Source organism: Equus asinus, chromosome 15 (assembly GCF_041296235.1).
Source record: "Equus asinus isolate D_3611 breed Donkey chromosome 15, EquAss-T2T_v2, whole genome shotgun sequence".
NCBI classification, from domain to species: domain Eukaryota; kingdom Metazoa; phylum Chordata; class Mammalia; order Perissodactyla; family Equidae; genus Equus; species Equus asinus.
Window position 1 is genome coordinate 30276332 of NC_091804.1, and position 21390 is coordinate 30297721.

The 21390-nt window shown below is 44.9% G+C and overlaps 1 protein-coding gene across 5 annotated transcripts in view; it reads left to right on the forward strand.

Moving 5' to 3' along the window:
• DHX35 (DEAH-box helicase 35) overlaps window positions 1-20288 on the forward strand; it is a 67638-nt gene extending 47350 nt beyond the window's left edge. For 2 of the 5 annotated variants that reach the window (XM_014847200.3, XM_044748189.2), the window contains 8 exons: window positions 1072-1166; window positions 3334-3411; window positions 5138-5267; window positions 8523-8604; window positions 10844-10915; window positions 13168-13279; window positions 13561-13648; window positions 19045-20288. In XM_014847200.3, the coding sequence (XP_014702686.1) occupies window positions 1072-1166; window positions 3334-3411; window positions 5138-5267; window positions 8523-8604; window positions 10844-10915; window positions 13168-13279; window positions 13561-13644 (653 nt within the window). In that variant the 3' untranslated portion in view covers window positions 13645-13648; window positions 19045-20288. Of the gene's footprint in view, window positions 1-1071; window positions 1167-3333; window positions 3412-5137; window positions 5268-8522; window positions 8605-10535; window positions 10676-10843; window positions 10916-13167; window positions 13280-13560; window positions 13649-19044 lie in introns of those variants that run through there. The other 3 variants (XM_014847201.3, XM_070485931.1, XM_044748192.2) reach the window with 2 other exon arrangements.
• Window positions 20289-21390: the final 1102 nt, after the last annotated feature.

A 21390-nucleotide genomic window follows, 5' to 3' on the forward strand; every position in this document is an offset into this window, starting at 1 on the left:
GTTTTCACTTCTTTTGGGTGTTTACTTAGAGTCCAATGGCTGGATCATCTGATAATTCTATGTTTAGTTTTTTGAGAACTCACCATACCATTTTCTACAGTGGCTACACCATTTTGTATTCCCACCACCAGTGCACAAGGTCCCAACTTCTCTGGCACCTTCAGATTTTTGTGAGCATATGAATTAAGGGATAAAAGTGTATAACATGGAGATCTTTTCATACTTTGACGTCAAAATCATCCAGAGAGTATAGTTTGTGTCCCTCCACCCAGGAAAGGAAATACTAATGTTTTTCCTTTTGTCTAACTTTTCCATTCACTGGCAATTTACAAAGCTGTATTTCAGACTAAACCGGCGCAAGTTAGCTATAATTGTGTTTTGGAACAACCAAATGGCCCTAGGCTTACACTGAGCAACAGGCCTCTAAGTTTGGGACTGGGGGAGTCCATCGTTCCTGAGGCAGGGAGCTGGGGCGAGGTAGGACGGGCAGTGCGTCCGCCCTGCCTGTCTCGTGCGCCGAGTGCTGATGGCTGCAGACGCTGTTCCCAGGTGCGTCCGCAGCAGCCCGCAGAGTTCTTTCTTGTTCTAGTTATGCCTCGGGCTCGCCCGTTGAGATGAACCCTGTTGAGAGGGAGGCCACCTTACAAGGGTCCAGGAGCAGAGAAACAGCAGAAGGGACACAACCACGAGTTCCCTGCCCGCTTACCTTCCCGGGCTTTCCACCAGGACTCTGAGTGTCCGCATGAGAGGAGGGAGCCAGTGTGGAGCTGACCTGCCCTTAGTGGCGGGGCCAGACTGGCACACAGCCAGAGTCCGTCGGTTGCTGCAGCTGCAAGGGGAATAGCAGCTCCTTTCTAGGGGTCCTGCCGGGCCTCCATGCATCTGCACCGTGGATGGGACTTTCCATTTGCCAGGGGCAAGTGTTACATGTTACAGCCTTTACACATCAAACTAAAGTAAGTATACGGTCTTAGTTTACAGTAGTTTATGGTACAAGGAGAATGTCGAAGGTGTCTGTCACTTCTCATTGACATGTTGTGTTTGAAATCGAACATGCTTTTTGTTTTGTAGGAAATTTTGGCTGTTCTCAGGAAATTCTAAGCATCGCAGCCATGATGCAGATCCAGAATATCTTTGTGGTCCCCTCAAACCAGAAGTCTCAGGCAGTAAGTCCAGCTTTCTCCCCAAGCTGTCATACAAGTCTCTCTCACTTTGGGCTTTCCTTCTTCAAACTGCACAGGGACTGCTGACAACAGAGCCGTGCAGATCGTATCAGCTTACATTTCGAGTGTTTGCCGTGAACCTGACGTCCTGCCATATATTTTATGTGCAGCATTTCATTTTATCTTCACCATAAACCTGGAAGATACATACTATTATTTTTAGAGATGGAGGCACAGAGAGGTTGGTTAACTCATTCGTGGTTGCACAGCCATAGTGGAGTTGGCTTTCACAGTCCAGAGCCCTAAATCTTAACCATTGCCCTACTGACTTTCCCGTAGGGGAGATTGTCCTTCAGGCCACCCTGGGAGCAACCTGGGTGGGCACAGTAGTGGTGTAAGCACGACTAGTGCTTGTGCGATGCCCAAGCACACACAGCAGGGCTGCTGGTGGTGGTGTTGGAGGGGAAATTTCCAAGCCAATTTTTTTTTTCTGTGAGGAAGATTGGCCCTGAGCTAAACATCAATGCCACTGTTCCTCCACTTTGCATGTGGGACACTGCCACAGCATGGTTCGACGAACAGTATGTAGGTCTGTGCCTGGGATCCAAACCTGCTAACCCTGGGCCACCAAAGTGGAGTGTGTGAACCCAACCACTAAACCACCGGGCCGGGCTCTCCAAATTGATGACAAGGCCCTGCCTAAGGTCCAGGTATCAGTGATGATTGAAAGAGTGAATGCTGGGAAGACCGTGAAGGAAGTTAGGCTGTTGACAAGCACATGGAGATGAGGCTCAGTGAGAGAGGCAGGTCGGGGATGAGTCCTCAGCCGTTTCCTGTCAGAGGGTCAGAGAAGCAGCAGCCTCGCGCACTGAGGGGCTGGATCTGCATGTGTGGCAGGGGGAAGAGAAACTTTCTTATGGATTGTTGTCTTCCTTGACAATTGTATAATTATAGGTCACATAGTTTTCCTGCCTCTGTGCCTGGGTGGTTATGTCCATTTTCTCCATTTTTGTTTGTTTGCTTGCTTTTCTTTTTTCTTTTTTTGATGAGAAAGATTGGCCCTGAGCTAACATCTGTTGCCAGTCTTCCTCTTTTTGCTTGAGGAAGATTGTCCCTGAGCTAACATGTGTGCCAGCTTTCCTCTGTTTTGTATGTGGGATCCTGCCACAGTGTGGCTTGAGGAGTGGTATGCAGGTCTGCGCCCAGGATCTGAGCTTGTAAACCCCAAGCCGCTGAAGCGGAGTGTGCAAACTCAGTCACTATGCCACCAGGCCGGCCTCTGTTTACTTTTCCATTAGCCTTTTTAACAATCCTCCCTCAGGACGGGCAAGCTCATTTTCAAGATGCAGAAACTGAAGTTCTGACCGCTCTGTCTAAAATTGCAGCATATCTCCTCTCCTTCCGTCCCCATCCCTGCTTCGTTTTTCTCCTCCAGCACTTCTTCCCACCTGATATGGTATATATTTTATTTCTTTATCTTGTTTGTTGTTTCTCCCACCACTGTTTTATTCACTGTTCTATCCCACATGCATTGAACAGTGCCAACCTATCGTGGATGCTCAGTGTCTGTTATTGAATGAATGGGAGGAAGGAAGGAAGATTAATTATGTGGTATTTGATGCAAGGAAAAAATTCTGAAGTTAGTAAGTATATTTGTGTGCTTGTGCGTATACTCTGTATGCTGCTCCTTTAACCCATGGGAGCAGACGGCGCTGCCCAGGATCTTACGGGAAGAAACATTCAGGCATGGGTCTGCAAGAATTGTAGCCTAGGAATACGGAGTGTCTGCCATGCGCCAGGCAGCTGGCCGCCAGTCCTCCTGGAGCTGACATTCTCTTGGGGCTGGGAGGAGTTCTTCTGAAAGGGATGATATTGACTGCCTAGAGGAGGAGAGAGGTAAGAACACCAGCCTTTATCTAATACCTGTGCCAGGTACTTTACAGTGAAGTATCTTCATCCCACGGCCATCTTGATAGGTTTAGTATCTTGATTTTACAGATAAGGAAACTGAGGCCAAGAAAGGTTCAGTAACCAATCTGAGGTCTTTTAGGTAATGGCAGAGCTAGAATGGTGCAAACCACGTCTTTCTGACTCTACAGGCCATGAGCTATTCATCGTGTGCAAGAGGCTCACAGGCGTCAGCTTCTAAACGTCTCTTTGTTCTTTACAGATTCGAGTGCACCGAAAATTTGCTGTGGAGGAGGGTGATCATCTCACTATGCTCAACGTGTATGAAGCATTTATCAAAGTAAGACAGCACCCACTGCAAAGGCCCCTGCACACACCCGCACTCTCGACGTGAAAGTTCAGTTTATGAAGGAATGGCCAAGAGGCCTCTTTATTTCCTATTGGACTTATTGCCAGTATTTCTAATCCGTGGGTTGGGCCCCCTGCCTGAGTTTGTGGTGCACTTTCGCCTGGAAGGACACAGGAGTCGTTTCTTGGTTCTCCCTGCCTAGAGATGCGGCCCACCAGCAGCAGGCCAGTGGTTGGTCTCCTCGCTCTGTCTCGCGCCAACCCAGTGTTGCTGGACAACACTGTCCAACATTTGAATAGGAAGTTCTGTTATATTTTCTGTGAGTAAACAAGGCTGAGAGTAACTCGTAGTCTTGAGGTGAATCTTCAAAGCTGTTAATATGAGTTGGAGGCTGCACATAGCCACTGCTCCTCCAGCTGCCAGACAAGCCATGAGAAGACGCTTAGTGAGGATCCATATATGTTCACATACCCTACCCATATTTAGCCATAGGTAACGTTAAATTTTTTTTTTTTCCTGAGGAAGATTTGCCCTGAGCCAACATCTGTTGCCAATATTCCTCTTTTTATTTTAATATGAGCCACCACTACAGCATGGCCACTGACAGACGAGTGGTATGGTTCCGCGCCTGAGAACTGAACCCGGGCTGCCAAAGCAGAGCATGCTGAACTTTGACCACTAGGCTGGCGCAATTTTTGTTGTTCTTAGTATTCTATAAAACTAAGCAAATAATACAGCTTAAAGTTCTCACTAAAAACTGCTAAAAAGAGAGATCTAAAGATGATGAAAACCGTGAAAGGAGAAACTTCTCACAGAGAGGAGATGGTGTGAGGGGGAGATGAGATGTTTCAGGGTTCAGTGTCTTGTATTCATTTCTTAAATTCTTTCTTAGAAGAGGAGAAATCCTAAACTTTTGCTTTGCTGGAGATGTGCAGGAGATTATTCAGTTGATGAACAGTTTTCAGTAAAACCTGATCTCTTCTTGAGATTATTAATTAGGGTTTAAATCGGTTCAGGTTCCTTTGTAGAAGCACAGTGCCCCATCTCCCGTCTGCGGCTTCCTCTGCTCCTAGAACGCGGGTCCAGGTGTACGCTGTGTTAGTCTGTACTTGCCTTCTTGGAAAACCCTCTGTGACCGACACTTTCTTATTTAAAACACTTTCCTCCCTGGCTTGGAACATGATTTCAGAGGTACATTCCCGCAGCAATAATTTAGTCTAAGACATAATGGTCATACTTAAGAATATAGAACAAAATTAAACACTGTTGATAGAAAAATCGTACTTTGGGAATAAATAATAGTAATTTGCAAATTATTTCTAAATTGGCAAGTGTCGTATTCCTTGCCTGTAGTCTAATAAAGTGATAAACTCAAGGCCACTGATGAAAGAAAGTCGATTTACAAAGAATGGCAGGGAATGGTTCTTTCTGACAGTTTGCTGCTTGCAGATAGTTAACAGTGAAATCAACTCTGCTTGTCATTAAGTTCTCATTTGCCTTTTAGAGCAGAGAGTGAGACCAAAGAGCGGTCAGATAGTGAGCATGGTTGTCACATCTGTTCAGAGAGATGGGGCAAAAAAGGGCCAGTTACCATCTGAAGATCTTGTCCCGTTGACTAAGCAAATGGTGGAAGAGAAAATAATGATCTTCACAAGACAGCCTTAGTCGAGAACATTGCTGTGTTTGTCTCACTCTCCCTCTCTGGGTTGTTCTGCAGCACAATAAGAATTCTCAGTGGTGTCAGGAACATTTCCTGAATTACAAGGGTCTTGTCAGAGCTGTGACAGTGAGAGAACAACTGAAAAAGCTTCTTGTCAAGTTCCAAGTGCCCAAGACATCTAGTGAAGGTGAGAGTAAACTGCCACGTCGGGTGGCATCCCTTTCTTTTCTCTGTTTCATTGCATTCTTGAAAGTTCTCATGTGGGGCCGGCACGAGGCAGCACAGTGGACTCTGCCTAATCTGGGCTCACGTTTTGAGTTGCCTGTGTCAATGAAAAGCTGCATGTAAAAGTAGCATATTTTCCCAAAGAGGTCCATTTTTCTTTCTTTTCTTTTTTTTTAAAAGATTTTATTTTTCTTTTTTCTCCCCAAACCCCCCTGGTACATAGTTGTGCATTTTTAGTTGTGGGTCCCTCTAGTTGTGGCATGTGGGACGCCGCCTCAGCATGGCTTGATGAGCGGTGCCATGTCCACACTCAGGATCTGAACCGGAGAATCCCTGGATCGCCGAAGTGGAGCACGCGAACTTAACACTCAGCCACGGGGCTGGCCCCTCCATTTTCATTTCTGAGGGCTATTCTTACTAAAAAAGTTTGATAAGCCCTGATAACATCTAAGAATCGTTAACGTTCACATCATTGCACCTTATGTAGTTAATTTTCCCATGTAGGCTTTGCAGGAAAAATTACTTTGATGTGGACAATACTTATGGCTATCACGTATAAATTACATGGTAGTTTCAGATATAGTCTGTGTGTTGAGCCTAGGCAGTTGCTGGAGTAGACAGTGCTGTGGAAGACTGAGTCTCTCGCCTCCAGCAGTGACGGTGCCTACCATTAGTTGCAGACACACTAGGTGCACCGTGGCAGGGGTTCTACAAATATTTTCTCCATCTCCCACTCTACGAGGTGTCAGTGATGTTATCTTTATTTCACGGATGAATCAAAAGTCCTGGGGAGAAGTCAAATTTGGGTCAGGACGGCATGGCTGGTGTTCAGCAGAGCCAGATCTGTGTGACTTAGCATCCACACTTTGGAGGAAGTGACCATCTGCTCATGCATTCGGCAGTTGTGTTTTGAATACCTACTATGTGCCAGGCACTCTGCCACACTCAGCACCGCTAGTACTTGCTAACATTTCTTAAGTGCCCATCACAGGCCAGGCAGTGTTCCGAGTGTTTTCATATGATAATTCATTTAATGCTCCAACAATCCAGTGAAATACATGCTGCTATTATCTCCATTTTATAGATGAGGGAAATGGTCTGAGGCAAAGAGTACCTTGCTGAAGGTCACACAGTGAGTATATGGTGGAGTCAGAACTCGAACTCAGGCCTTATTTTGCCGTTATACTAAGAGCAAGTGACTACAAAAAGATGAAGATGTGGTTCTTACTCCAGGAAACAGTGGAGCGAAGGCAGAGATTCACACAGACAGACAAACTACTACATGTAAGATTATCTGTCCTCTTAGGAGTTAAACAAGTAGACACTTGTGTAGTTGTGGCAGACAGCAATGGCAGATGTCGCAGGAAGGCAGGGAAGAAGGGATGCAGTGGTCCTGGCCTGGGAGGTCTCACGGCGGGCCTTGAGTGGTGGCAGAAACCCAGGCAAACATTGGAGGACTGGCTCGTTAGAAAACAGTGGCAGAGGGCATGCGAGGCAGCAGGGACCTAGAGATGAGTGCTTGCAGTGAGGAGCATATTAGATGCTCAGAGAATATTGATGAATGAATAAGCTCACAAGAGAGGGAAGAGTCAAAAACTGGGTGATTGGGTAGAGTTGGTGTCATTGATAGGAACAGGAAGCTTACAAGGGCAGCTAATTAGGGAGAAGCTGATTGAGTGCCTGTCACCCAGCAGATAGATGACAGCCATGCTTCTGCATCTGTGTTTCTTAACCTGTTTTTCATTATCAACCTCTCTCCCAGGAGAAAAATTACATAAATTTAAATTCTTCCTAACGAGAGAAATGAAATACTAAGGAATAAGAGTTTACAAGGTAGGGTTGAGTTTTGGAGGGCCACAGCCATTGTAATATCTAAGATTTCGCCCCTATTCCGCCCCCAAGAGCAAATTCTCCCCACTTTGGAAGTGATGTCACCCTGGTAAGAATGCATGTTCTACATGGAAATTTCTTTCGGACAGTTGGAGAAAAGGGACTGACTCTTGAATCAGATCCTGGTTAAAAGTGTAGACCTGAGGTTTGTGCTTAGCAAGTAGCAAAACTTTGTGCTTAGCAATAACAGAAAAAATCATAGAAACAGTAAATTACATGCAAATTTAAAACTTGTGGATGTTAAAGAAAAAAAGCAAATAGTGAAAAATATTCTCAGCAGACGTAAGAGATGAAAATTTAGCACTTTACTATGGAATGAGTTCATTTAATGTATGAAGAAAAACACTAGTTTCTAAGTTCATAAATGGGCAAAGGAATGGAACAGAAAATTCACAAGAGGAGAAATACAGATAGTAATCAAATAAATGTACAGTAAGAAAAGGGGCACCTTTGTGCCAAAGCATTGCTGGTAAGAATGCAGCGAAACTGACTTTCTCATACATTGTTGATGACTTTGTAAATTATACCACCTTTTGGGAACTTATTTGCCAACATACTATATTTCATTAGATCTAAGATGCCATCATTTGTAAGACACTCCATTATTTTGTGTACCGCTAAGAAAGAAAAAATGCTGCCAATTATAATTATAAAATGCTGTCCTGATTTCATTGAGTTAAAGTGTAAAAAAAGAATGAGTCTTAGAATTGATGAAATGCGGTATGTCCTTAGCCATATAAATGACATTATCCTTTTGCACAGTGATTTGGAATGTATTCTATGGAAATCGTCTAATAAATGGGAAGGCTTTATCCTTGGAAAATGTTTACTGTAGCAACATAGACCAATTGAAATGGAACATTTGAAAATTTTGAAGAATTACACACTGTAGCTTATTACTACAGAAATAATGTTGCAGCATTAGTGTCCGGTTTGTGTCTTACGGAAAGAACATCATTCCCACAAGGTGCTCTCCTAAAATGGAGTTCCTGGGTCACTGTCCAGTCTATGGAATGCTCTCTTAGCTTCTGGTTCCCAGCCTTGGCCTGGTCATCTGTGGCCCAAGGGGGTTTGGGGGTCCCAAGTTAAAGGAACATGCAGCATGTTCCCTCCAGCAGCCATTGTGGGAGGGTGGGACCTCCATAGATGGTGCCAGGGCAGGCATCCAGCCCTGGGATGCACTGGTGCTGATTCAGGAAACGGTTTCGATGTGGCTCGAGGCAGCCTGGGGCTGGGCCTCACAGCACGAGCTCCGGTGGGGCCTGAGCACGCAGAGCATGGGGCAGCCAAGGGTCTCACCCATCACTCTGTTTACTCCCTTGTGTAGGTGATCCAGACCCGGTTCTGAGGTGCATTGTTTCGGGATTCTTTGCAAATGCTGCGAGGTTTCATTCTACTGGAGCTTATAGGTAACATGATACTTGTGAAGTCATTTGTTGAAGGAGAAATCTTAAAAATGGTCCAAACCCCATAGAAGGCTGATGTGCAGGGAAAGGAGAGAGATGAAATTAAATAATTTTTCTTTATTTGTATGATGCCTCCTTCCAAAGGTGAGTTGAGGTTAGCTATACAGCTTTAAGCAAAATATCTTTTTTTTTTGAGGAAGATTAGCCCTGAGCTAACATCTGCTGCCAATCCTCTTTTTGCTGAGGAAGACTGGCCCTGAGCTAACATCCATGCGCATCTCCTTCTACTTTATATGTGGGATGCCTGCCACAGCATGGCTTGCCAAGCAATGCGTCGATCCACACCTGGGTTCCGAACCGGCGAACCCTGGGCCGCCAAAGTGGAACATGCAAAGTTAACCGCTGTGCCACTGGGCCGGCCCCAGAAAAATATCTTAGCTTTGTAGAAATGATTCTCAAATATTCAGCCTGTCCACATGTTGTAGAAGGATGACAATTACAAGTCTGGAGGCTGGTAATATTTCTGTTCTAATAATAGAATAAAAGACCCAGAAGGAACCATTAAAGATGATCTTTCCTAGAGGAGGACAGCTTTTGCCATGGGGTAGTTCATTATATTCTTAGAGACCCGTGGGACTGAAGCCACCACTTACCCTCATACATTGTGGCCACATTTGGTGTCTTTGGATGTTGGCAAGTGTTTCTTCATGTGCTGGATGTACCTCCTGCTGCAGACTAGCCTGTTTCTTCCAGTTCCATTTTCTAGGCATAGAAAATCCCTGATCAGTGATGCCCTCCTGATAACCTTTAGTATATTCAGATACAGTAGAAGCCTATACGTAGCTTAGCCTTCTTTTCTCCAAACTCAATCCTTCCAGGTCTCTGAATTGTTACTTCTAGTCTCTCTTTTCTGTCTCTCAGCTCCCTCGAGTCTTGTAACTTCTCGGTAGCCTATGTAAAGTGCAGCGACCATAACTGCTCTTTAATAAGGGAACAATCAAAAGGTTTATCACAGCTTTTCTTTGGATTTCCTCCGTGTATTGTTCTGTCACTAGCTTTTTACCCTCAGAAAATATTAGTCCTCTTACCTGGAGGTAAGCGTGATGGCCCTGTCCCGGACACTGGGTTTTGTTAACAAGTTCACGGTGGCATTGAGCTTTTTTGTTTGTTTTTTTGGCAGCGAGGTCTCCTCCGTCTAGTATCCTACTAGCTGACTGTTGGAACCTAGGTATAGCAGTTTATCTTTATCTCTGGTATGTTCTCTTTGTTACTCCAGGCCAGATATTGTAGCCTGTCAGTATCATGATTCTGTTCCCCATCGCATGAGCTCTCCCTCCCAACACTGAGCTGTGCATGTTTGAGGCAGCTCTGGAGAGGCCTGTAATCTTCTCCAGCGAGTACTGTGATTTTGTTGTCATTTTGACTGCCCCACTCTTCTCAAGAGTGTTAATTAGAAATTTCTACTAGCATTTAAAAATTCTTTTGCAGTGTCCTCAACAAAAATATAGGCTACATAACAGGCTTCACAGCCAGTCAGTCCCTTTGAGACAAAGTTCACTGTCAGTCAGCTCAGGCCACCTGGTGGACAGCCGGGGCCCTGGGCGCTGGCTTTGTTGCCGAGTTGGGGGAGCTCGTCGTGGCGCTTGAAGCACTGTCCTGACACGCACATCCCTGGTTTGGGCAGTGACATCTTGACCTATTAATGTTCTCTTGTGATCTGATCTTACCAACAGTTGTGTCCTCAGTAAATATTTTTTTAATTAAATTGAGTCAAATCTGAGTTGGAATTTGAAATACTGTGTCAGAGAAATGGGTAGTCCAGTATTTTCTTTTTCCCTATCATTGTCTCCCCCAGAGTCTTTGTCTTTAGTGTTTAACTTTGTTTAATAGAAAAATGTGTAGAAGTAATCATGTATATTATTTCTGTCCCTAAGGAAATTGTTTTGAAAGAGAACCTGCAGAAGATAAACCTAAACATTGGCAGAGCAATATATTTCTCAATTGCTTTTCTGAAGGTCCACTTGTTGCTTTTCTTCTCTCCTTTTTTTTGCGTGATTTACTCTTGACTTCTGGGGAGGCAGTGGAAGAGAGCTCAATAAAGGCACAAGAGAAGATGGAGAGAATAGTTTTCTTCGTGTAAAGTACGATCTGCAGGCATTTTTTGATAACATTAAACAGGTCTGTGGGAAAGTCTTGCTGTCAGTATTTAACATGTACTTCAGACAAAATTCTGTTTTATAAGGACTATCCGTGACGATCATGAACTACACATCCACCCTGCGTCAGTCCTCTATGCCGAGAAGCCGCCTCGCTGGTAAGCCACTCTCCTGCTGCTTAGCCTTGTGACTGAACTGAAGGCAAGGCCTAGCTCTTGGTCCATCTCTGGGCCCCCGTGCCCGGCACAGTGCCTGGAATACAGGTGCCCAGTGCACGTTTGTTGACTTTGTTATACTCAGTTGTCTTTAGAATTTCTGCTCTATCAAAGAGCTCCTTAAGCGAATGGTGATACTCCTCTACTCACTCGGCTACTCAGCAAGCATTCATTTTTTGCCCTCGGGCTAGAAGTTAAACCTTGTATTGGACCCAGCTATGCGGAGATAAAGTCAGGCCCCGCTCACAGTCCTAAAGGAGAGAGAGACACAAACAGACTCCAGGACCTTAGGAGAAGGGCTTTGGTAGAGGGGCATATAAAGGGCTGAGGTGGGCGCCTCACGTGCCAGGAAGAGGCAGGGCCGGCTTCATGGAGGAGATGACATAGATGACATTCGCTCTGGACCAGGGAATAGGAGTTTTCAGGCAGAAAAGGATGCGAAGGAACTAGACTGAGGAAATAGCAGGGGCAAAGCCGGGGGAATGCAAAAGAACCTCACGTCTTTGGGAAAGGGGGAGTCGTTGGTGTGGCTGGCCCAGGGCTGCCCAGAGGGTCGTCCATGACAAGGTGTGAGTCTGTGACACTCCTCCAGAAGGAGGAGGTAAGTACTGAAGCTGAGAATAGGCATTTAGACCTTTTTAGAGAATTTTGATAAGTTTATATCTGTCCAAATTGTCAATGAAAAATTTGGCTTTGTATTTTGTGTGTCTTTTTTTAAAATTTTATTTTTCTAATAATTCTTTTATATTGTATTTTGCAAGAATATTGATCTACAATGGATTGGAAACTTTAAAAACAACGACTGGTTCTTTACCACAGATAGATGGAAAAGCCCCGGGAAAAAAAATATGTGTGGAGAGGGCCAGGGGAGATAATGGTAGATAAAATCAGAGGGCAGAAGGGTCCATCAGAAGACAGTTGGTCCTCTAGCCCAGTGGTTTTGAAAGTGTGCTCCCCAGACTGCCAGCATCAGCATCACCTGGAAACTTGTTAGAAATGTACATCCTTGGGCCAGGCCCAGCCCTGCTGGATCAGAAATTGGGAGTGGGCCAGAAGTCTATTTTAAGAAGCCCTCCAGGTGATTTGGATGGTTGTCGAAGTTGGAGATCTATTTCCCTAGACCAAGGAATTAGACTTTATCCTGTAACCAGCACAGATCTGGAAGCTTCTTAGCTGGAGAGAGACTTCCTCAGTTCTGGGTTCACAGTCGTTACCCGATGGCCTTTAGTGTGCAGGGTAAGTTGACGAGGGAAGCCAAACCTTGGTTCTGGATCCTTTTCCAAGGGTTTGCTGACTTTGGGATGACTGAATTTGAGAGTTGCTTAAAAGAAAAAGACTTTTCTTTTTCCTGCTTCATTCCCAAGGGGCCTTGAAGGGCAAAGAAAGAATGGTGGAAGTAGAGCCAGTCTTGAGGCAGATCCATAGCGTTAAGGTGGTGAAGCCAGTCCCTCCCCCTGCAGCCTCTCTGCAGAGGGACCTGTCTCTGGGTCTGACCTTCATCGGCTGACTCGTTCACTGGCTTCAGTGGGTGGACAGCGGCAGTGTGGCTGGTGTGTTTACAGTTATGAGGGAAGCTCCGAATCAGCACCTCAGATAGCTCAGAAACTAATGCCTGTGTCTAGTATATGCACTCCTAAAATCTGGGGATTTGAAATGGTCTTCTGGGCTCTTTGCTATCTGTTAAACAGCCTCAGGCAAGCCTTTTTTTCCTTAAATAGAGGTATAATTTATGTACAGTGAAGGAGTATTGACAGCTGTGTACACCCATGTAACCCACGCTCCCAATAACATACGGAATGTTTTCATCGCTCTGGAAAGTTCCCTTGTGTCTCTTTCCAATTAGTTCCCAGCCCCTTTCAGAATAAGGCAAGCCTTTGCTGGTATTTTTGCATTTTCTGGTACAATCATTAGGCTCTGTTCAGAGTTCTGTAAATGCAGACTAAGGATCCAGAAAGTCCTGTGTGGATAACTGAGATATTCTGGAAATCCTGTAAATTGGACACACTGTTACCCACCACTCAGGTCAAGAGGCTTAAGTGAGCAACAGAAATGGCATTTGTTTAGTCTAATGCCCAGTAGACAGGATAGAAACCTGTTAAAGATAAAGGGAAAAAACTCACCATCTCTAATTGTTGTGGGTTTTGACTTTCATCATGAGATATAGGAAGTTAGCTCATGTTTCTTTCTTGTTTTAGGGTTATCTACAATGAAGTTATACAAACCTCCAAGTATTATATGAGAGATGTGACTGCTGTTGAATCCGCTTGGCTGTTGGAGCTGGCTCCACACTTTTATCAACAAGGAACGGTAGGAATGAATGGAGCCCGTCCCCCAAAACCACCTGCTACCTGCCTCTTCGTATTTTTAAATACGCATTTATTCTCCAACTTAGTGCCCTAAATTTGTCCCCCCAGTAGTGCATAGGGTGAGAAGGCCATTACCACGTCTTCACACCATTCTGGATAAAGGCATTACCATCTGCTCACAGTGAAGTGCCTTTAAAAATAAATCCCTCCAACTTGTAAGACAAAAAGGAGAATGTATCTTCAGCTCTTCCTCTCTCCCTCTGCTCTTCTAAACCATTTCAGAAGAAATTATATCACGCTTTGGACCATGTTCACAAGGAGTGGCGCAGGTATTCTCTGATGAGGACTGCCTCACAAAGGACATAAACAGGTGTGCAAGCTTAAACCCAGGGTAGTTTAAACAGTGGTGGGTGATGCCGAGCGCCAGCATTATGGTGTCTATACTGCACTTTTCTTCCATGGCTGGCCCACGTGCGGGACGAGCAGGGTGGTGAGCCTGGTAGAGCAGGGTCATGGTTTTGTGTTCTTCACTTTTACAAAAAACGGTCCATTTGTTGGGAAAGAAAAAAAAAAAGGCCGTACATTCTTTTAACAAGATTTTTAATTGAGTGGTGGTTATATTTGGAAGGCTGGCATGAAAATGAGTGAATCAGAGCTCACAAACTTCCTGGCTACATGCAGCCCATAGACTTACTCTATTTGGTCTGCATTGTGTTTTTATAGATTTTTTTTTTTTTTAAGATTTTTATTTTTATTTTTTCTCCCCAAAGCCCCCCGGTGCATAGGTGTATATTTTTACTTGTGGGTCCTTCTAGTTGTGGCATGTGGGATGCCGCCTCAGCATGGCTTGATGAGCGGTGCCACGTGAAACCCTGGGCCGCCAAGGTGGAGCGCATGAACTTAACCACTCGGCCACGGGGCCGGCCCCTTCATTGTATTTTTAATTGGGATGTTTAGTGCGATCACATTTAATGTAATTATTGTTAGATTTAAGTCTGCCATCTTAACTTGTTTTCTATTAGTCTGATTTAGTTTTTGTTCCTTTTTTATTGCCTACTTTTGAATTAATATTTTTTGTATTCCTCATTCTCTCTTCTAGCAGCTTTTTTTACTTCTTGTTTTATTTTTTGTGATTGCTCTAAGGGATTATAATATATATTCTTAATTCATCACCATTAACCTTGAGTTAGTATTACACTACTTATATTAGTTTATAATATAAGAAACTTACAACAGTATATTTCATTTCCCTCATGCCATTCTTTGTACTGTTGTTGTCATCTATTTTATTTCTACATGTTATTGTGTGTACATTATGTATATGTTAATGTTATTTCTACATATTGTCATATATTTTATTTGGACGTCATATTTTATTTCTAGATCTTTTATTTGTAATGTTTTGTCATATTTTATTCCTACATAAGTTGTCATATATTTTGTTTCTACATATTTCTCTATTTTATTTCTACATATATTTTATTTCCACAATTACTGTTGTTATTCTAGTTTTAAATAATTGTCTTTTAAAGAAATTAAGAAACAAGAAAAAAAAGTATTTTATGTCACCCACACATCTATCATTTCTGTCATTCTTCATCCCTTTGGGTAGATCCCAAGTTTCTTTTCTCTTTAGCCTGAAGAACTTCCTTCAATATCTTTTAGTGTTTGTCTGCTGGTGAAATATTCTCTCAGCATTCATTTATCTGAAAATGTCTTTATTTTATCTTCATTTTTGAGATATTTTTTCTGTATATAGAATTCTGGGTTGAAAAAGTTTTTTTGTTTTTTGTTTTCCTTTTAACACTTTAAAAAGAGTTTATGTCACTGGTTTGAGTTGTTTCTGTGAGAAGTCGGCAGTCATTTTTGTTGTTGTTCCTCTGTATGTAATGTGTGTTTTTTCTCTGGCTGCTTTTAAGATTTTTTTTCCTTTGTCTTTGGTTTGTCAACACTTTGACCTATGATGTGCTTTTCATTGTGATTTTCCTGCTTGGGATTCATTGAGCTTATTGGATCTGTGGGCTGAAGTTTAATTTTATTACATTTGGGAAATTTGGCATAGAAATGCCTTAAAATATTCTTTTTGCTCCAATGTCTCTCTGTCTCCTGGAACTCCAATTACAGATGTGTTAGAGCAATTAATATTGTCTCACTTGTCACTGAGGCTCTGGTCTTTTTTTTTTCTTTACTTCAGTTTTGATAGTTTCTGTTGACCTGTCTTCAAGTTCACTGGTCACTTCTTCTGCAGTGTCCAATCTACTTTTAAGCTCATGCAGAGAATATTTCATTTCAGATATTGTATTTTCCATTCTAGCGTTTTCATTTGGTTCTTCTTTAATTTTTTATTTCTCTGTTTAGATTCTCCATGTATTCACTCCTTACGTCCATCTTTTTCTTTAGTTCTTTGAACATGTTTATAAGAGCTGTTTTAAAGGGCTTGTCTACTGATTCAGTGTCTCTCTTGTCACTGGTCTAGTCTGTCTTTAGACTGATTTTCCTTCTCATTGTTGGTCACATTTTTCTACTACTCTTGTCTAGTAATTGTTTGTTGTATGCTGGACAGTATAGATGCCATCTTGTGAAGAGTCTGGATTTTGTTCTTTTCTTTAAAGAATGTTGAGTTTTTTTCTAGTAGACAGTTAATATTGGCAGATCAGTTTAATTCCACCAAAGCTTGATTTTCGTTTTTACTAGGGCAGATCTAGAGTAGCCCTACTCCTAAGACATGGCCTTTTTGATGTTCCAAGTGAGTGCCTAGGATGTTCAGTGAGGTCTTTGCTTTCTGGCTGGTCAGAACTCCAGTGTCTCCACTGTACAAACCTCCAGAACCTCCACATCAGCACACAACTCCCCTGTAGCTGTTCTTTGCCAGCCTTGTCGAATGTTGGCTGCACATGTGCAGCTTAGTATAACAATGCTATAGAAAACAAACACAATAGAAACAAGGAACACTGTTGTCTTCTATTTAGGGTTGACTTCCCTGTGCTAACGTTTAGAGACCAGGCAGAGACCCAGGATAAATACAGAGCTCACCTGGAGTGTTTCCTTTTTCTCAAGAATTACAGCCCTGTGCTGTCTGTTGCCCAGTGCCTGAAAACCGTTGCTTCAGATATTCTGTGCAGTTTTATCATTGCTTACCACACAAAGGGAAGTCCAAAACCTGTTACTGCATCAGGACTGAAACCAGACTGCAGTGTTTTCAAACCAAAGTTTGGATTGATTGGTACATTTAAAAATTGAAGGATTTCACATTAAATATGGACTTCAGTTTTCTCTTGAAAGAAACGTTGACTCTGCTGACACTGGGCCTGAGTTACTGCTTGGCAGCAGTCGATGGGCGGAGGCGTGGCTGCTTGCTGTGAGTGACACCCTCCAGGCGCCACAGTCCTGCTTCACTTGTTTGTTTCCCTTGCTCGACTCTGAGAAACATTTGAGTTGTGACCCTGTAAGTGGAAAGATCTTCTCATCCCTCCCCTTCCTGCAATGTCAAAGGAAATTGCCCTTTTTAAATCTTCTTATAGTATTTAAATCTTATCCCATCAAACAAAAAAGATTTCAAACCTATATAGTTCTTCACACATCCTCATACAGATATTTCAGCCAGAAACCGGATCAACTGCAGGGACTGAAAAAAATGCAGAATGTGTTGTCTTTACTGTATTGGGCTGATAAGAATAAACCTGATGTGAAAGAAAATCTTTTCCCTCAAAACCTCTCAGTTGGAAAGCAGCAGACTTCAGATGTCCAAGAGAAGTGATTAGAGATGTCAACTAGACAGCGGGAGAGTGGTGCCACTGTTGAGAGCTCTAGCTGAAGTGGTAAGACGCAGGGCAGCTCGAGAGAGGAAGAGAAGCTTGAAGTTGTCCTGGATTCATTTAGACTCTCAGAGAACAGAATTAACCTAGAAGCTGAGTCATTTTCCCTTCTCAGCTCAAAATTACAGTTTCTTTAGGTCAAACCCACAAAGTTAGAGAGAAAATTGCTCCAGAAGTTTGAAGAAAATGACAATCCCAAATTTCTGCATTTCTCTTCTCTCCAAGTGCCTGTTTGTGAGTTCATCCACTCATGGCACCTGGAACCTTAGAAACCACCCAGTGCGACAACCTGGTCATACAGGCAAGGGCCCTGAACCCCCTGCAGATACTTGGCCCCTCCAAGTTTCTCCAGTTTGGCCATTCCAAAGACACTTCTGTTAATTTGTCCAAAATGAGTTGATTTCTCCAGGAGCCGCACAGATCTCCCTTGGCTGCCCATTTATGGTAGATGTTCCTTTGCTGGACACTGGAGCACCTCATGACCATCCACAGCCCAGACATCATCCCCGGCTCTGTTCCTGGCACCTTTGGTGACTTTCCATTACCACTGTTTTCAGAGTGTTGCTCTCACCCTGTACAGAGGCCTGAAATGGTCTGGAGTCGGCTTTGTTTATACTCAACATTCTTCCCAGAAATGAGCACCAAAAATGGTCCCATAGGCATGATGACATCATCTCCCATTCCCGAGCTGGGGCTGTGGGTGTCTGACATTAATCGTAGGGGTCGCGTCGGGTGAAGTGCATGGGGGAGAGGATTTACAGAAGTTCAGCAAGACCCACAGCTGGAGAGGGGAGGAGCAGGGTAGCCTCTTCAGAGGTTTGCTTTCCAGTCTTAAATTGTTTTTCCCGATTCTTTGGAATCTGGGGAAAACCCTCTGAGCCAGGGCCTTTGCAAGAACCTATGCTGGTCCTTTTCCAGGTGTAAGTGGTTAGAAAGTGACTTCCAACAGCTTGTTGAGACCTGTGTCCTGTTCACTCAGTCGTCTCGTACATTGTGCTTGGGGGGCACTCTTCTTTTGTGCCCTGAATACTTCTAGAGCCTACAGTTCTGCTGCTGGTGGGGACTGCTGTCTCGAGGCTGTGTGGGTTTGGGTGCTGAACGTGGTAGGCTGGGCAGGCCTGCTCTGCTGGCAGTCAGTGTGGCATTTCCTCGTGTGGAGATCCTGCTGCATGTTAGGGCAGCACGCGTCAGGGATCCCTTATGGTTGGTTGTTTGTGATTATTAAGTGGGTATCAGGGCTACCTCAGTCGGTGGACAGAGATCTTTTATTATAAGCTTATATTTACAGTCTGCCTTAAATGCTTATTGTAGGATTTCTGGCACTTTTGGCTTTACCTTAGAATGTAAAAAATGTTTATATCCGTCAATCCTATTATGTGATGCCCATGATTAAATGTTATGCTTCCTGTGTTATTTATATTGTGGACACTTGTGAGAGGAAAATGTGTCCCTAGGAGGCGTCCTTTTCCTGTGTCTTCCCTGCGCCTGCACGTGCAAGGGATTTCGTGAGGGACTCTTGATAAAATGATGGGTCTCCTTGTTCCTAAGGGGAGGATGCCTTTCCTTGATCGTTCTCAAGAAGTTCGTGGAAACTTGAAGTGATATCCAGCTCGAGCCCAGTCCACTGAGCAGTGGTGTTTGGCTGCAGTGCTGGCCTGTGGCCTAGGGCAGAGGGAGAGCTGTGTTGCGCTGACAGCTTCCCGCAGAGCCCTGTGTGACCAGGTTGAGCTGTGGCGGGCTGGGCCTCGGGCTACTGTGGCTTCCTGAAGGCCTGTGGCCTTTGATGGTCACTTGGGCTTTTTCCCTCCAGAGTAGTCTGAGAGCACAGCATTTACTGAGAAGGTGTGGACCAGATGGAAGCTTCCATTTGGTCATTTAGATGGGAATTACGTTGAAGTCTGGTTTCATTTCCTAACCAACCCCAACTATGGTGTTTTCTCTTTTCTTGTAGCACCTGTCCCTAAAAGCCAAAAGGGCCAAGGTCCAGGACCAGTGAGCAGAGCACGGCTGTAGCTGCGGGGACTGCGTGGTGCCCTCACCTCCACACTGCTGCCCGCCAGTGCCCAGGGGCTGAGCCGGCATCAGCTTGTGTGGGACCTTCTGCTGCTCTGAAGGGGGCTGCAGCCCGTTCATCAGCCCCTTCCTCCCCACTCCCTGCAGCGTTTGCATTTCCTGCTGGGGTCCGCAGGAGTTTGTGCACGGGTGGGCATCCCGCTGCACTGCACCCAGGCAGAGCTGGAGTTGGCAGGGCCGTGCTCCTTGCTCACTCAGCTCCCTCCCTGACCCAGCATGCCACTTCTAGCAGGCAGACAGTCCTGGCCCAGTTTTGTGGGAATGAGGAGGAACATTAGCCACTGTGGGCTGAAGTACCATGTACGGTGGACAGAGGGTTTGCCAGGCTGGCTTTGCTTTCCCTGGTGGGCCACAGCTGTGTTGACCAATGAGATCTGCTGCCAGGGGTGAACACGTGTGTATCTACCAAGGGATGAGACCCTGGAAACACTGCAGATTTCTGCCCAAATCACTGAGAGTCATGTCTGGTGGGCACAGGGGCTCCCAAACCAGATGTCTTGTTTTCCCTCTGCCCATGTCCCTGTTTATCTGTGGCCAGGTGACCTGCAAGGATTGGTGATAGACAGAAAGGACTCATGCACGCTGTTCTTTGTCAGCATAGGATTTCTCTGTCTCACAAGGGGGCTTAGCTGTCTGTCTCTGATTCCCTGTCCTCACTCCACTCGCTGAGCACTAGTGAGAGTTCGCAGCGCACACCCGTCGGGGATCCTCTGTGGCCGGAGCTCACAGCACTGAGAAGGCTCTACGCTTCTGTAGCTCAGGAACATAACTTCCGTCTCTGTTTCTCATTTGTTTGCTAGGGTTCCTGTGAGAACCCGGGGGCACCTCTGCCAGCAGGCACTGGTTTCGTTGTTGCCCCTGAGCTTCTTTGCTGTGATGATGTTTGCGTTTCAACACATGACTGATAGAGATTTTGTTCCCCTTACTGTTTCAATGACATTTATTTTAAAAACACGTAGCTTGAAAATTTATTTTTGTACTGATGTTAGTTTGGATGTGCCGCTTTTGGCACCAAACACGTATGTCATTTTTATTTCCATTTTATAAACATGTAAATAATAGTGGTAACTTGTTAATAATAGCAAACCTTTATACGTAAAGTAAATATATTCCCTCCCATTGTGGTTCTTGTGGTCTGTATTTTAAGATGGTCCTGTTAATTCTTCTGAGTGCAGGCCTGGCATTAGCCGAGAAACCTGATGCTGTTGCACACAGCAGCTTCTGGGGTCACGTGGACACAGGAAGCCCCATGGGGTGAGATCATGTGAGCAAGTGCCCTCAAGACCTTAGTAGAGCAAACCATGGCATGTTCTTTAAATGAAGTCCCAAAGAGGTGCTGATTCTTGTCAGTTTCCAGTTGGCATCGTTCTGTAGAGAGATCAGAAATATTTATTTTTATAAAGTCTGAATTTAGGACCAGGGTTGATCCTAATAAACTTCAGTTGGGGTGGAAGGAGGAAAGGATACAGGATCTGCGTTCTCTGGGGTGAGACCGGAGATCCAAAATGGGAAATCAAACAAACAATTGGGGGGGTGCAGACTTGGGGGGCATGGCGTCAGGGGCCACTTCGCCTGTGGGTGCCTGGTCCTGAGCACGTCTGCCCCCTGTACGTACACTCCCCCTCTCAGAGGGCAGCCTCACCAGGCGGGCCTCTGAGCTTTGGGCCCTGTGTTAGGTCACAGCCCATTGTAGTGGAGAAGGATCTTGACTCTCAGAGCCTGCAACTGCAAAATCGTGGCCTTGGCCCCTTGGCATGCGTCTGGAGAACCACTTAGCCTCGTCAGAGAGTGATGTCCCGGCCTGGCCAAGAGAAACGAGACCACGGCCAGCAGGACCTGATTGCCTCGCAACTCACAAGACTTTGTCCCAAGTAGTTCCACCAGAGCTAGTCCCCTCAGGCTGCACGCGGGTGTTCAGATATTGTCAGTGCAGTTTCCGCAACGTTGCAGTGTCTTCCTTTGGAAGTGGGTGCTCAGGTGAGTGGGTGGAGGGGAGTTTGTGCTGGAGGCACACCTGCCAGTTCCTTCCCGCAGCTGCCCTCCCTGAGGGTTGGACCCACCATACAAGGAGTCCCCTGGTCCAGCTGGTGCTCCTAGTGGTCACTCACTCCATCAGCAGGTGCTGGTTGTGCCCCTGGGCTGTGTACACAGCATAGGGATGGAGGTGGAGGGGTTTGATGACAGTGACTGGATGAGTGGACCAGCATGGAGGTGGGGCGGCAAG